General features: G+C 48.5%; 1 protein-coding gene across 1 annotated transcript in view; it reads left to right on the forward strand.

Moving 5' to 3' along the window:
* The window catches only part of LOC144486901 (puratrophin-1-like), a 249901-nt gene that overhangs the window by 215035 nt on the left and 17147 nt on the right, over positions 1-17719 (forward strand). The window contains exons 9-10 of the mRNA XM_078204932.1: positions 4203-4383; positions 12212-12313. Coding sequence (XP_078061058.1) covers positions 4203-4383; positions 12212-12313 — 283 coding nt within the window. The remainder of the gene's footprint in view (positions 1-4202; positions 4384-12211; positions 12314-17719) is intronic.

Genomic DNA, 17719 nt, shown 5'->3' on the forward strand with positions numbered 1-17719 from the left:
CTACTTAAGAGGGAAATCAGGAGGGCTAAAAGAAGACATGAGGTTGCTTTGGCAGACAGAGCGAAGGAAAATCCAAAGAGCTTCTATAGGTATGTTAGGAGCAAAAGGATAGTGAGGGATAAAATTGGTCCTCTTGAAGACCAGAGTGGTACACTGTGTATGGAGCCAAAAGAGATGGGGGAGATACTAAATGTTTTTTTTGCATCCGTATTTACTGAGGAAACGGGCATGGAGTCTACGGAAATAGGGCAAACAGGTAGGGAGGTCATGGAACCTTTACAGATTAAAGGGGAGGAGGTGCTCGCTGTCTTGAGGCAAATCAGAGTGGATAAATCCCCAGGACCGGACAGGGTATTCCCACAGACCTTGAGGGAAGCTAGTGTTGAACTTGCAGGGGCCCTGGCAGACATATTTAAAATGTCAGTATTCACGGGGGAGGTGCCGGATGATTGGAGGGTGGCTCATGTTGTTCCGTTGTTTAAAAAAGGTTCCAAAAGAAATCCGGGAAATTATCGGCCAGGACGTTTGACGTCGGTGGTGGGCAAGTTATTGGAAGGTGTGATAAGGGATAGGATCTACAAATATTTGGATAGACAGGGACTTATTAGGGAGAGTCAACATGGCTTTGTGCGTGGTAGGTCATGTCTGACCAATCTATTAGAGTTTTTCGAGGAGTTTACCAGGAAAGTGGATGAAGGGAAGGCGGTGGATGTTGTCTACCTGGATTTCAGCAAGGCCTTTGACAAGGTCCCTCATGGGAGGTTAGTTAGGAAGGTTCAGTCGCTAGGTATACATGGGGAGGTAGTAAATTGGATTAGACACTGGCTCAATGGGAGAAGCCAGAGAGTGGTTGTGGAGGATTGCTTCTCTTGAGTGGAGGCCTGTGACTAATGGTGTGCCGCAGGGATCGGTGTTGGGTCCATTGTTGTTTGTCATCTATATCAATGATCTGGATGATAATGTGGTAAATTGGATCAGCAAGTTTGCTGATGATACAAAGATTGGAGGTGTTCCTTGCTGCCTGTACATTTCATACAACTGTAGTGAGGAAGGTTTTCAAAGCTTGCAGAGGGATTTGGACCAACTAGAAAAATGGTCTGAAAAATGGCAAATGGAATTTAACGCAGACAAGTGTGAGATATTGCACTTTGGAAGGACAAACCAAAGTAGAACATACAGGGTAAATGGTAGAACTCTGAAGAGTGCAGTTGAACAGAGGGATCTGGGAATACAGGTACAGAATTCCCTAAAAGTGACGTCACAGGTGGATAGGGTCATAAAGAGTGCCTTTGGTACATTGGCCTTTATAAATCGGAGTATCGAGTATAAAAGTTGGAGTGTTATGGTAAGGTTATATAAGGCATTGGTGAGGCCGAATTTGGAGTATTGTGTACAGTTTTGGTCACCTAGTTACAGGAAGGATGTAAATAAGGTTGAAATAGTGCAGAGAAGGTTCACAAGGATGTTGCCGGGACTTGAGAAGCTGAGTTACAGAGAGAGATTGAATAGGTTGGGACTTTATTCCCTGGAGTGTAGAAGATTGAGGGGAGATTTGATAGAGGTGTATAAGATTTTGATGGGTATAGATAGAGTGAATGCAAGCAGGCTTTTTCCGCTGAGGCTAGGGGAGAAAAAAGCCAGAGGGCATGGGTTAAGGGTGAAAGGAGAAAAGTTTAAAGGGAATATTAGGGGGGGCTTCTTCACGCAGAGAGTGGTGGGAGTGTGGAATGAGCTGCCGGATAAAGTGGTAAATGCGGGGTCACTTTTAACATTTAAGAAAAACTTGGACGGGTTCATGGATGAGAGGGGTGTGGAGGGATATGGTCCAAGTGCAGGTCAGTGGGACTAGGCAAAAACTGGTTCGGCACAGACAAGAAGGGCCAAAAGGCCTGTTTCTGAGCTGTAATTCTCTATGGTTCTATGGTTCTATGGATCTGTTCTGGGACCCTTGCTCTTTGTAATTTTTATAAATGACCTGGATGAGGAAGTGGAAGGATGGGTTGGCAAGTTTGCTGATGACACAAAGGTTGGTGGGGTTGTGGATAGTGTAGAGGGATGTCAGCAGTTGCAACGAGACATAGATAAGATGCAAGACTGGGCGGAGAAGTGGACAGATGGACTTCAACCCAGATAAGTGTCCGGTGGTTCATTTAGGCAGGTCGAATAGGATGAACGAATATAATATTAAGGGTAAGATGCTTGGTAGTGTGGAAGATCAGAAGGATCTTGGGGTCCGGGTTCATAGGACACTCAAAGCAGCGTCGCAGGTAGAGGCTGTGGTTAAGAAGGCGTATGGAATACTGGCCTTCATCAATAGAGGAATTGAGTTTAGAAATCGGGAGATAATGCTGCAGCTGTATAGGACCCTGGTCAGACCCCACCTGGAGTACTGTGCCCAGTTCTGGTCACCTCATTACAGAAAGGATGTGGAAGCCATAGAAAGGGTGCAGAGGAGATTTACAAGGATGTTGCCTGGATTAGGTGGCATGCCTTATGAGGGATAGGTCGAGAGAGCTAGGTCTTTTCTCCTTGGAGAGACGAAGGATGAGAGGTGACCTGATAGAGGTGTATAAGATGTTGAGAGGTATTGACAGAGTGGCTTCTCAGAGGCTTTTACCCAGGGCTGAAATGGTTGCCACAAGAGGTCACAGGTTTAGGGTGCTGGGGAGTAGGTACAGAGGAGATGTTAGGGGTAAGTTTTTCACTCAGAGGGCGGTGGGTGCGTGGAATCGGCTGCCGGTAGTGGTGGTGGAGGCGGATTCGATAGGGTCTTTTAAGAGACTTTTGGATAAGTTCATGGAAGTTAGTAAGATAGAGGGTTATAGGTAAGCCTAGTAGGTAGGGACGTGTTCGGCGCAACTTGTGGGCCAAAGGGCCTGTTTGTGCTGTAGCTTTTCTATGTTCTATGTTCTATGAGTTAAGCAGTGGTGCAGTCTGACACCGTAGCAACCTTTTATAAGAACATAAGAACATAAGAAATAGAAGCAGGAGTAGGCCATCTAGCCCCTCGAGCCTGCCCCGCCATTCAATAAGATCATGGCTGATCTGATAGTGGTTTAGTTCCACTTACCCGCCTGCTCCCCATAACCCTTAATTGCCTTATTGATCAGAAATCTATCTCCCTGTGACTTAAACATATTTAACGAGGTAGCCTCCCACTGCTTCAATGGGCAGAGAATTATTATCCAGACCAAAGAACAATGAAAATTGCAACACGGAAACAGGCCCTTCGGCCCTCCAAGCCTGCACCAACCATGCTGCCCATCTGAACTAAAACCCCCTACCCTTCTGGGGACCATATCGCTCTATTCCCATCCTCTTCATGTATTTATCAAGACGCCCCTTAAAAGTCACTATCATATCAGCTTCCACTACCTCCCCCGGCAGTGAATTCCAGGCACCCACCACCCTCTGTGTAAAAAAAACTTCTCCTTTAAACCTTGCCCCTCGCACCTTCTATCAATGGCCCCTAGTAATTGAATCTTCCACCCTGGGAAAAAGATTCTGACTCTCCACTCTGTCCATGCCCCTCATAATCTTGTAGACTTCTATCAGGTCGCCCCTCAACCTCCGTTGTTCCAGTGAGAACAAACCAAGTTTCTCCAACCTCTCCTCATAGCTAATGCCCTCCATACCAGGCAACATCCTGGTAAATCTTTTCTGTACCCTCTCCAAAGCCTCCACACCCTTCTGGTGGTGTGGCAACCAGAATTGAACACTATATTCCAAGTGCGGCCTAACTAAGGTTCTATAAAGCTGCAACATAACTTGCCAATTTTTAAACTTAATACCCCGGCCAATGAAGGCAAGCGTGCCGTATGCCTTCTTGACTACCTTCTCCACCTGCGTTGCCACTTTCAGTGACCTGTGTACCTGTACACCCAGATCCCTCTGCCTATCAATATTCCCAAGGGTTCTGCTATTTACTGTATATTTCCTATCTGTATTAGATCTTCCAAAATGCATTACCTCACATTTGTCCGGATTAAACTCCATCTGCCATCTCTCTGCCCAAGTCTCCAACTGATCTATATCCTGCTGTATCCTCTGTTGGTCCTCATCGCTATCCGCAAATCCACCAACCTTTGTGTCGTCCGCAAACTTACTAATCAAACCAGTTATGTGTTCCTTCAAATCATCTATAGATATATATATATATATCACAAAATTAACCCCGTCTCTATTTCCCACTTTCACCTCAGACAGCGGACGCGGGACTCACGGAGAACATCGGGGACAGCGGGCTCCGCTTCGAGGTGTGGTTCCGGCGCCGCCGCCGATCCAATGAGGCCTACGTCTTTCAGGCCGAGTCGACGGACATCAAGCAGGCCTGGACAAGGGACATCGCCCAGATCTTGTGGAGGCAGGCTTCGCGAAATAAAGGTGAGGGGGTGGTGGACGCCGGTAGGACAGGTGCAGATGGTGGCCTACGGGTGAAAGCAGCAAGGTTTAATCTGGCTCTGTGACACAGTGGGTTAGCACTGCTGCCTCACAGCGCCAAGGACCTGGGTTCGATTCCCGGCTCGGGTCACTAGAATCATAGAAATCATAGAAACCCTACAGTGCAGAAGGAGGCCATTCGGCCCATCGAGTCTGCACCGACCACAATCCCACCCAGGCCCTACCCCCACATATTTTACCCACTAATCCCTCTAATCTACGCATCTCAGGACTCTAAGGGGCAATTTTTTAACCTGGCCAATCCACCTAACCCGCACATCTTTGGACTGTGGGAGGAAACCGGAGCACCCGGAGGAAACCCACGCAGACACGGGGAGAATGTGCAAACTCCACACAGACAGTGACCCGAGCCGGGAATCGAACCCGGGACCCTGGAGCTGTGAAGCAGCAGTGCTAACCACTGTGCTACCATGCCGCCCAACTGTCTGTGTGGAGTCTGCACCTTCTCCCCGTGTCTGCGTGGGTTTCCTCCCACAGTCTGAAAGACGTGCTGGTTAGGTGCATTGGCCGTGCTAAATTCTCCCTCAGTGTAACCCGAACAGGCGCCGGAGTGTGGAGACTAGGGGATTTTCACAGTAACTTTGTCTCTACCGGATGCTGTTCCTCCCGTTTATCACTGATGTGGAGATGCCGGCGTTGGACTGGGGTAAGCACAGTAAGAAGTCTCACAACACCAGATTAAAGTCCAACAGGTTTATTTGGTATCACGAGCTTTTGGAGCACTGCCCCTTCATCAGGTGAGTGGAGGTTAGTTTACAAACATGGCATATTTAGGCCAATATATAAGCAGACAAGATACCGAAAGGACTACAGATCATGAACCCACTCAGGTCAACCTATAACACAGACTAAGCTGAGAGACTTTGCCGTCGCACCTCTCTCACATTCCTCAAACACCTCATACACCAAACGCCGCAGCCTGGAAACCAAGATAGAGTCCATATTCTCAACTTGCGCTCAGGACGCAGACCAGCTGCGAAACTCTGCCAAGCAGACGAGACAAAGGAACTTCACCATCTACATGCACACCAAGAACAGGAAACTTGAGAAACTCGGCATCACCACCAGCAGCAACCAAGCCTCTCCCGGTACCACAGTAGAAAACAGTACCACTGCAGGGAAGTCCATTGTCAACTTGTCCGACTACACACTTCAACCAGACGAAATCGAAGTTCTCAGCCCAGGGCTCAATTTCTGCCCCACCACCAAAATAGACCCCATCAGTCTCGCAGCTGACACAGAGGAATTCATCAGGCGAATGAGGCTGCGGGAGTTCTTCCACAAACCCCAAGAGGCCAACCGCGAACACAATGAGACAGCCAATGAACCGGAACAGCCGATAGAGAGATCCGCAGTGCATCCGAAGAGGAAAGAGTCGAATTGGACTCCTCCGGAAGGCCGCTGCCCTCGACTTGACATGTATGCCCAAGCCGTCAGGAGGTGCGTCAACACCAAATTCATCAGCCGCACTCACAAGACAGCCCCGAACATCACCCAAGCACAACGCAACGCCATCCACGCTCTCAAGACCAACCGCAACATTGTTATCAAACCAGCAGACAAAGGAGGGGCCATCGTCATACTGAACAGAACGGATTACTGCAAAGAAGTGTAACGACAACTGAAGAACGAGGAACACTACAGATAGTTACCCGCAGATCCGACCAAAAAACACACCCGTAAACTCAACACTCTGATCAAGACCTTTGATCCGGACCTTCAGAACACCCTCCGTGCTCTCATCCCACGTACTCCACGCGTTGGAGATCTCTACTGCCTCCTGAAGATACACAAGGCAAACACACCCGGCCGTCCCATCGTATCGGGCAATGGGACCCTGTGAGAGAACCTCTCCGGCTATGTCGAGGGCATCCTGAGACCCATTGTACAAAGAATCCCCAGCTTTTGTCGCGACACGACGGACTTCCTACAGAAACTCAACGCACATGGAGCAGTTGAACCAGGAGCACTCCTGGTCACAATGGATGTCTCGGCACTCTACACCAGCATCCCCAACAATGATGGCATTTCTGCAACTGCCTCAGTACTCAACGCCGACAACTGCCAGTTTCCAGATGCAATTTTACAACTCATCCGCTTCATCCTGGACCACAATGTCTTCACCTTCAACAACCAGTTCTTCTCCAGACACACGGAACAGCCATGGGGACCAAATTCGCACCTCAATATGCCAACATCTTCATGCACAGGTTCGAACAAGACTTCTTCACCGCACGGGACCTTCAACTGATGCTATACACTAGATACATCGATGACATTTTCTTCCTTTGGACTCATGGTGAACAATCACTGAAACAACTATATGATGACATCAACAAGTTCCATCCCACCATCAGACTCACCATGGACTACTCTCCGGAATCGGTTGCATTCTTGGACACATGCATCTCCATCAAGGACGGTCACCTCAGCACCTCACTGTACCGCAAGCCCACGGATAACCTCACGATACTCCACTTCTCCAGCTTCCACCCTCAACACATTAAAGAAGCCATCCCCTACGGACAAGCCCTCCGTATACACAGGATCTGCTCGGATGAGGAGGATCGCAACAGACACCTCCAAACCCTGAAAGATGCCCTCATAAGAACAGGATATGGCGCTCGACTTATCGATCGACAGTTCCGACGCGCCACAGCGAAAAACCGCACCGATCTCCTCAGAAGACAAACACGGGACACGGCGGACAGAGTACCCTTCATCGTCCAGTACTTCCCCGGAGCGGAGAAGCTACGACATCTTCTCCGGAGCCTTCAACATGTCATTCATGAAGACGAACATCTCGCCAAAGCCATCTCCACACCCCCACTTCTTGCCTTCAAACAACCGCACAACCTCAAACAGACCATTGTCCGCAGCAAACTACCCAGCCTTCAGGAGAACAGTGACCACGACACCACACAACCCTGCCTCAGCAACCGCTGCAAGACGTGCCGGATCATCAACATGGATGCCATCATCTCACGTGAGAACACCATCCACCAGGTACACGGTACCTACTCTTGCAACTCGGCCAACATTGTCTACCTGATACGCTGCAGGAAAGGATGTCCCGAGGCATGGTACATTGGGGAAACCATGCAGATGCTATGACAACGGATGAATGAACACCGCTCGACAATCACAAGGCAAGACTGTTCTCTTCCTGTTGGGGAACACTTCAGCGGTCATGAGCATTCGGCCTCTGATCTTCGGGTAAGCGTTCTCCAAGGCGGCCTTCACGACACACGACAGCGCAGAGTCGCTGAGCAGAGACTGATAGCCACACATGAGGATGGCCTCAACCGGGACCTTGGGTTCATGTCACACTATCTGTAACTCCCACAACCTGCCTGGGCTTGCAAAATCTCACTGGCTGTCCTGTCTGGAGACAATCCACATCTCTTTAACCTGTGCTAATGCTCTCTCCACTCACATTGTCTGTACCTTTAAGACTTGATTAGCTGTAAAGACTCGCATTCCATTCATTATTCTGTAAATTGAGTCTGTGTCTTTATATGCCCTGTTTGTGAACAGAATTCCCACTCACCTGACGAAGGAGCAGCGCTCCAAAAGCTAGTGGCTTTTGCTACCAAATAAACCTGTTGGACTTTAACCTGGTGTTGTGAGACTTCTTAATGTATATATAGGCCAACACGGTAAGAAGTCTCACAACACCAGGTTAAAGTCCAACAGGTTTATTTGGTAGCAAATACCATAAGCTTTCGGAGCGTCAGATGGAGTGGAAATGTGCTCTCAAACAGTGCAAACAGACAATATCAAGTTGCAGAATACTGATTAGAATGCGAATCCTACAGCCAGCCCGGTCTTAAAGGTACAGACAATGTGGGTGGAGGGAACATTAAACACAGGTTAAAGAAATGTGTATTGTCTCCAGACAGTACAGCTAGTGAGATTCTACAAGCCACCGACCTCCTCAGAAGACAAACACGGGACACGGCGGACAGAGTACCCTTCGTCGTCCAGTACTTCCCCGGAGCGGAGAAGCTACGGCATCTCCTCCGGAGCCTTCAACATGTCATTCATGAAGATGAACATCTCGCCAAGGCCATCCCCACACCCCCACTTCTTGCCTTCAAACAACCGCACAACCTCAAACAGACCATTGTCCGCAGCAAACTACCCAGCCTTCAGGAGAACAGTGACCATGACACCACACAACCCTGTCACAGCAACCTCTGCAAGACGTGCCGGATCATCGACACAGATGCCATCATCTCACGTGAGAACACCATCTACCAGGTACACGGTACCTACTCTTGCAACTCGGCCAACATTGTCTACCTGATACGCTGCAGGAAAGGAAGTCCCGAGGCATGGTACATTGGGGAAACCATGCAGACGCTGCGACAACGGATGAATGAACACCGCTCGACAATCACCAGGCAAGACTGTTCTCTTCCTGTGGGGGAGCACTTCAGCAGTCACGGGCATTCAGCCTTGGATCTTCAGGTAAGCGTTCTCCAAGGCGGCCTTCACGACACACGACAGCGCAGAGTCGCTGAGCAGAAGCTGATAGCCAAGTTCCGCACACATGAGGACGGCCTAAACTGGGATGTTGGATTTATGTCACATTATCAGTAACCCCCACAGCTTGCCTCCTGGGCTTGCAGAATCTCACTAGCTGTTCTGTCTGGAGACAATACACATCTCTTTAACCTGTGTTTAATGTTCCCTCCACCCACATTGTCTGTACCTTTAAGACCGGGCTGGCTGTAGGATTCGCATTCTAATCAGTATTCTGCAACTTGATATTGTCTGTTTGCACTGTTTGAGAGCACATTTCCACTCCATCTGACGCTCCGAAAGCTTATGGTATTTGCTACCAAATAAACCTGTTGGACTTTAACCTGGTGTTGTTAAACTTCTTACTGTGTTTACCCCAGTCCAACGCCGGTATCTCCACATCATATATAGGCCAAGACAGAATTGCAAGATAATGGTTGGAATGCGAGTCTTAACAGGCAATCAAGTCTTTACTTGACAGTGTGCGCAGAGAGAGGGTTAATCACAGGTTAAAGAAGTGTGAATTGTCTCAAGTCAGGACAGTTAGTAGGATTTTGCAAACCCAAGCAGTCTGGTGGGGGTTACATGTGAGTGACATGAACACAAGATCCCGGCTGAGGCCGTCCTTGATTGTCAAGTTCCGCACGCATGAGGACATTCTCTTAGCGGGAAGTGGTGCGCCGCTCGCTGGCAGCGGGATCTTCTGGTCCCACCGCTGCCAATGAGATTTCCCATTGACTGCGGGAAACCCGGGGCGGGCGTGACCCATCGGCGGGACCAGAAGCTTCCGCCTTCGTGAACAGCCAGAGAAGTCGGGCCATGGTCTCACCAGTGCCCTTCAAAGTGAAGCATACACACACACACTTACTTTTATGTTCAATTCCTCTCATGATAAAAGATAGTATTCCATTAGCCTTCTTAATTACTTGCTGCACCTGCACACTAACCTTATCTAAGAGAGCACTTCAATCCCTCTTGACCTCAGCATTCTGCAGTCACTCTCTGTTGAAGTAACTCTCTGCTTTTTTATTCTTCCTGCCAAAGTGAACAACTTCTCATTTCCCCACATTGTACTCCATCTGTCCACTCACTCAACTAATCCCTATCCATTTGTAACCTCCTTATATCCCCTTCACAACATACTTTCCCCCCTATCTTTGTGTCACCTGCAAATATAGCTACCAAGCCCTTGCTCCTCTCATATAGGTCATTGATATAGAAACAGAGAAACATAGAAAAACTACAGCACAAAACAGGCCCTTCAGCCCCACAAGTTGTGCCCTACCTTTTAGGCCCCATCCTATTAAGTCCCAAGTAGGATATAAATTGTAAAAAGCTGAGACCCCAGCACAGACCCCTGCAGGACTCTGCTCATCGGGAGCAGCATGGTGACACAGTGGTTAACATTGCTCCCTCACAGCGCCAGGGATCTGGGTTTGATTCCCGGCTTCGATCACTGTCTGTGTGGAGTTTGCACGTTCTCCGCCGTGTCTGCGTGGGTTTTCTCCGGATGCTCCTATTTCCTCCCACAGTCCAAAGATGTGCAGGTTAGGTGGATTGGCCATGCTAAATTGTCCCTTAGTGTCCAAAGATGTGCAGGTTAGGTGGATTGGCCATGCTAAATTGTCCCTTAGTGTCCAAAGATGTGCAGGTTAGGTGGATTGGCCATGCTAAATTGCCCCTTAGTGTCCAAAGATGTGCAGGTTAGGTGGATTGGCCGTGCTAAATTGCCCCTTAGTGTCCAAAGATGTGCAGGTTAGGTGGATTGGCCATGCTAAATTGCCCCTTAGTGTCCAAAGATGTGCAGGTTAGGTGGATTGGCCATGCTAAATTGTCCCTTAGTGTCCAAAGATGTGCAGGTTAGGTGGATTGGCCATGCTAAATTGCCCCTTAGTGTCCAAAGATGTGCAGGTTGGGTGGATTGGCCATGCTAAATTGCCCCTTACTGTCCAAAGATGTGCAGGTTAGGTGGATTGGCCATGCTAAATTGCCCCTTCGTATCCAAAAATGTGCCTGTTAGGTGGATTGGCCATGCTAAATTGTCCCTTAGTGACAGGGGGACGAGCTAGGGTAAATGCAGCCTCGATGGTCAAATGGCCTCCTCCTGCATTGTAGGGATTCTATGATTCTTCACATTCTAATCTGTAATTAACTTGCAGTGTTGTCTATGCCGATATATGGTGTGTTTGTAAACTAACCTCCATTCACCTGATGAAGGAGCAGCGCTCCGAAAGCTCGTGATTTCAAATAAACCTGTTGGACTTTAACCTGGTGTTGTGAGACTTCTTAATGTTTATCGCTGGGGGTGTTCTTCCGCTTCGCGCTGCACAGTAGATGTTGCTGGGCCATTCTCCCTGAATAGAAACATAGAAGATAGGAGCAGGAGGAGGCCGTTTGGCTCTTCGAGCCTGCTTCACCATTCATCGCGATCGTGGCTGATCGTCCAACTCAATACCTAATCCTGCTTTCTCCCCATTTGATCCCGTTCGCCCCAAGTGCTGTATCCAGCCACCTCTTGAATACATTCAATGTTTTGGCATCAACTACTTCCTGTGGTAATGAATTCCACAGACTCACCTCTCTTTGGGTGAAGAAATGTCTCCTCACCTCCGTCTTAAATGGTCTACCCCGAATCCTCGGACTGTGACCCCCTGGTTCTGGACTCCCCCCACCATCGGGAATATCCTCGCTGCATCTACCCTGTCTAGTCCTGTTCGAATTTTGTAAGTCTCTATGTGATCCCCCCTCATTCTTCTGAACTCCAGTGAAAACCACCCTAACCCAGTCAATCTCTCCTCAGACATCGTTCCCGCCATCCCCGGAATCGGCCTGGTAAACCTTCGCTGCACTCCCTCGAGAGCAAGAACATCCTTCCTCAGAAAAGGAGACCAAAGCTGCACACAATACTCTCGGTGAGGCCTCACCAAGGCCGTGTATAATTGCAACAACACATCCCTGCTCCTGTACTCGAAACCTCTCGCAATGAATGCTCCAGTGAAGCCCCACTGTCGCATCCAACAATGACTAGTTGTAAATCGACCGAAACTCCCCCCCCCCCACCCCCCCCACCACTGCTGTCCCTCTCTGACACCACCACCCCCCCCCGCCCCCGCGCCCCCCTCATCCCGTGCGCCATTCTTTATTTAATTTTTCGCTCGTTTGTGACGTTGGTTCACGGCCAATCTGAAATATTTAATATTTCCCTCGGGAACATCTTTTCCAGAGCTGCGGTTGCAGGAGATGGTCACCATGGGGATGGGAAGCAAGCTATTCCTGGACGTGCCGTGTCCCGCCAGTGTTGTCGACCCTCCCGCAGGGGGCAAAGGTAGGAGAGCAGGTTATCGCCCCCCTCCACCCCTTTCTCCTTGTCCTGAGCGGCCCCGGGGAGCGTCACCTGACTACAAGAGTAGGCTTGGAGGGAGCAGAGTGGAATGCCCCCTAATCCATCTGTCCGATAGGGAGGTTATGCTTCAGTTGTACGGGAGGGAGGTGGAGTGGGACGGTGGGGGTTGGGGAAGAGGGGGGCGGGCAACCAAAATCGGCCTCACTGGCTGCCAATCGCTGGTAAGTTTGACCAGGGCTGGGGGAGGGCGGGACCACGAGATGTCGCTCGATCTTCCTGGAAAGGCCCACGAGCTCCCAGCTCCTGGGGAGGAGATTAAGGGTGGTGGGGAGAGTGGGGCAGCACTGTGATAGGCTGCACGCACCGGTCTCAGGTAGAGCAACTGAACTCGAGTGGACGTGTCTCGCCCGTCTGTATTTGTGTATCAGTCTATATGAGTGCAGAAGCATGTGTGTGTGTGTGTGTGCATGCATGTGGGCGTCTATCTGTGTGCATGTGAGTCTATCCATGTGTCTGTGTGCACATGCATATACATGTATGTCTGTATGTGTCTGCGTGTGTGTGTGTGTGTGTGCATGTGTGTATGAGTGCGTGCGTGTTGTGTGTGCGTGTTGTTCTGTGTGTGCGTGTGTCTGTCTGTGCGTGCAGAAAGGTGTGCGTCTATCTGTGTATCAGCCCCATCCCTATCAAAGCCGTCCCCCATCTCAGACTGGAATTGTCACCAGGACTCAGAGGAGATGCCGGAATGTTCCAATCCCCGGACCTCTCCCAAGTCTCCCACTTCTTGGCCTGAGACGAGTTCTCCTTTGAAATGAGCTTCAGCGGAGCAAGGGAGAGAGAGAGAGATAGACAGAGAGAGAGAGAGACAGAGAGAGTGAGAGACACAGAGAGAGAGAGAGACAGAGAGAGAGGAAATGCCACTCATTGTTTCACATAGAGGTTTACAGCATGGAAACAGACCCTTCGGCCCAACTTGTCCATGTCCATAGAACCATAGAAAATTACAGCTCAGAAACAGGCCTTTTGGCCCTTCTTGTCTGTGCCGAACCATTTTATGCCCAGTCCCACTGACCTGCACTTGGACCATATCCCTCCAAACCCCTCTCATCCATGAACCCGTCCAAGTTTTTCTTAAATGTTAAAAGTGACCCAGCATTTACCACTTTATCCGGCAGCTCATTCCACACTCCCACCACTCTCTGCGTGAAGAAGCCCCCCCTAATATTCCCTTTAAACTTTTCTCCTTTCACCCTTAACCCATGCCCTCTGGTTTTTTTCTCCCCTAGCCTCAGCGGAAAAAGCCTGCTTGCATTCACTCTATCTATACCCATCAAAATCTTATACACCTCTATCAAATCTCCCCTCAATCTTCTACGCTCCAGGGAATAAAGTCCCAACCTATTCAATCTCTCTCTGTAACTCAGCTTCTCAAGTCCCGGCAACATCCTTGTGAACCTTCTCTGCACTCTTTCAATCTTATTTACATCCTTCCTGTAACTAGGTGACCAAAACTGTACACAATACTCCAAATTCGGCCTCACCAATGCCTTATATAACCTTACCATAACACTCCAACTTTTATACTCGATACTCCGATTTATAAAGGCCAATGTACCAAAGGCACTCTTTCCGACCCTATCCACCTGTGATGTCACTTTTAGGGAACTCTGTACCTGTATTCCCAGATCCCTCTGTTCAACTGCACTCTTCAGAGTCCTACCATTTACCCTGTACGTTCTTCTTTGGTTTGTCCTTCCAAAGTGCAATATCTCACACTTGTCTGCGTTAAATTCCATTTGCCATTTTTGAGCCCATTTTTCTAGTTGGTCCAAATCCCTCTGCAAGCTTTGAAAACCTTCCTCACTGTCCACTACACCTCCAATCTTTGTATCATCAGCAAACTTGCTGATCCAATTTACCACATTATCATCCAGATCATTGATATAGATGACAAACAACAATGGACCCAACACCGATCCCTGCGGCACACCATTAGTCACAGGCCTCCACTCAGAGAAGCAATCCTCCACAACAACTCTCTGGCTTCTTCCATTGAGCCAGTGTCTTATCCAATTTACTACCTCCCCATGTATACCCAGCGACTGAACCTTCCTAACTAACCTCCCATGAGGGACCTTGTCAAAGGCCTTGCTGAAATCCAGGTAGACAACATCCACCGCCTTCCCTTCATCCACTTTCCTGGTAACCTCCTCGAAAAACTCTAATAGATTGGTCAAACATGACCTACCACGCACAAAGCCATGTTGACTCTCCCTAATAAGTCCCTGTCTATCCAAATATTTGTAGATCCTATCCCTTATCACACCTTCCAATAACTTGCCCACCACCAACGTCAAACGTCCTGGCCGATAATTTCCCGGATTTCTTTTGGAACCTTTTTTAAACAACGGAACAACATGAGCCACCCTCCAATCATCCGGCACCTCCCCCGTGAATACTGACATTTTAAATATGTCTGCCAGGGCCCCTGCAAGTTCAACACTAGCTTCCCTCAAGGTCCGTGGGAATACCCTGTCCGGTCCTGGGGATTTATCCACTCTGATTTGCCTCAAGACAGCGAGCACTTCCTCCCCTTTAATCTGTAAAGGTTCCATGGCCTCCCTACCAGTTTGCCCTATTTCCGTAGACTCCATGCCCGTTTCCTCAGTAAATATGGATGCAAAAAACCCATTTAGTATCTCCTCCATCTCTTTTGTTTCCATACACAGTGTACCACTCTGGTCTTCAAGAGGACCAATTTTATCCCTCACTATCCTTTTGCTCCTAACATACCTATAGAAGCTCTTTGGATTTTCCTTCACTCTGTCTGCCAAAGCAACCTCATGTCTTCTTTTAGCCCTCCTGATTTCCCTCTTAAGTAGCTTCTTGCACTTTTTATACTCCTCGAGCATCTGATGTGTTCCTTGCTGCATGTACATTTCATACAACTCTCTCTTCCTCTTAATCAGTGTTACAATCTCCCTCGAGAACCAAGGTTCCTTATTCCGATTTACTTTGCCTTTAATCCTGACAGGAACATACAAACTCTGCACTCTCAAAATTTCTCCTTTGAAGGCCTCCCACTTTCCATTTACATCCTTACCAGAGAACAGCCTGTGCCAATCCACACTTCCCAGATCCCTTCTCATTTCATCAAATTTGGCCTTTTTCCAGTTCAGAACTTCAACCCGAGGACCAGATCTATCCTTATCCACGATCAGGTTGAAACTAATGGCATTATGATCACTGGATCCAAAGTGTTCCCTCACACTCACATCCATCACCTGCCCTAACTCATTTCCCAATAGGAGATCCAATATCGCATCCTCTCGAGTTGGCACCTCTATATACTGATGTAGAAAATTCTCCTGAACCCATTTTACAAACTCTACCCCGTCTAAACCTTTAACAGTATGCGAGTCCCAATCTATATGTGGAAAATTAAAATCCCCTACTATCACAACTTTGTGTTTCTTGCAGTTGTCAGCTATCTCTCCGCTGATTTGCTCCTCCAATTCTCGCTGACTATTGGGTGGTCTATAATACAAGCCCATTAATGTGGTCATACCTTTCCTGTTTCTCAGCTCCACCCATAGGGCCTCTGTAGACAAGCTCCCTAATCTATCCTGCCTGAGTACCGCTGTAACATTTTCCCTGACCAACAATGCCACCCCCCCACCTTTTATCCCTCTGCCTCTATCCCGCCTGAAACATTGGAACCCTGGAACATTGAGCTGCCAGTCCTGCCCCTCCTGTAGCCAAGTTTCACTAATGGTTATAATGTCATGTTTCCATGTGTCTATCCACGCCTTCAGCTCATCGGCCTTCCCCACAATACTCCTGGCATTGAAATAGACACACCTCAAAAAATTATTTCCACCACACTCTACCCTTCCATTTGTGATTTTGCTTGAACTAACCTGTCTTTTTACCCCTGCTCCACTCTCTGCTCTGGCACTCTGGTTCCCACCCCCCTGCAAATCTAGTTTAAACGCTCCCCAGTAACACTAGCAAATCTCCCTGCAAGTATATTGGTCCCCTTGTAGTTTTTTTAACCCCTAAGCTAATCCCAATTGCCCGCGTTTAGCCCATATCCCTCTATACCCATCGTATCCATGTAACTATCTAAATGCTTTTTAAAAGACAAAATTGTACCCGCCTCTACTACTACCTCTGGCAGCTTGTTCCAGACCCTCACCACCCTCTGTGTGAAAACATTGCCCCTCTGGATCCTTTTGTATCTCTCCCCTCTCACCTTTAAACCTGTGCCCTCCAGAGGTTTACGGCATGGAAACAGGCCCTTCGGCCCAACTTGTCCATTCCGCCCTTTCTTTTTTAAAACCCCTAAACTAATCCCAATTGCCTGCATTTGGCCCATATCCCTCTATATCCATTGTACCCACCTAACTATTTAAAAGCTTTTTAAAAGACAAAATTGTACCCGCCTCTACTCCGACCTCTGGCAGCTTGTTCCAGACACTCACCACCCTCTGTGTGAAAGAATTGCCCCTCTGGACCCTTTTGTATCTCTCCCCTCTCACCTTAAACCTATGCCCTATAGTTTTAGACTCCCTTACCTTTGGGAAAAGATATTGACTATCTAGTTGATCTGTGCCCCTCATTATTTTATAGACCTCTATAAGATCACCCCTCAGCCTCCTACTCTCCAGAGAAAAAAGTCCCAGTCTATCCAGCCTCTCCTTATAACTCAAACATCAAGTCCCTGTAGCATCCTAGTAAATCTTTTCAGCATTCTTTCTAGTTTAATAATATCCTTTCTATAATAGGGTGACCAGAACTGTACACAGTATTCCAAGTGTGGCCTCACCAATGTCTTGTACAACTTCAACAAGACGTCTCAACTCCTGTATTCAATGTTCTGACCGATGAAACCAAGCATGCCGAATGCCTTCTTCACCACTCTGTCCACCTGTGACTCCACTTTCAAGGAGCTATGAACATGTACCCCTAGATCTCTTTGTTCTGTAGTTTTAGACTCTCCTAACTTTGAGAAAAGATATTGACTATCCAGCTGATCTATGTCCCTCATTATTTTATAGACCTCTATAAGATCACCCCGAAGCTTCCTACACTCCACTGACTGTCAGCACCATCCCCGCAGGGAGGGAGAGAGAGAATAGAGAGAGAGAGAGAGAGGAGGGGGGCCACTAACACCAGAGAGCGGGCTAATTCCTTGCAGCCGACAGGACACCACACACACACCCCCCCCAGAAGGAACTTTCCTGCCTGTCCTCCCTTTTCAGCCTGGGCGGCTTTTGTTTCTGTTTTGACGGGAGTTACAGGCATGGGACCTGTAACCTCGAGACAACTCGAGGCTGCAGTGTCAGAGTCCTCCAACTCAGTCTTAAAAACACAAACAAAAGGTGG

The sequence above is a fragment of the Mustelus asterias genome, unplaced genomic scaffold (genome assembly GCF_964213995.1).
Source record: "Mustelus asterias unplaced genomic scaffold, sMusAst1.hap1.1 HAP1_SCAFFOLD_510, whole genome shotgun sequence".
Lineage (NCBI taxonomy): Eukaryota > Metazoa > Chordata > Chondrichthyes > Carcharhiniformes > Triakidae > Mustelus > Mustelus asterias.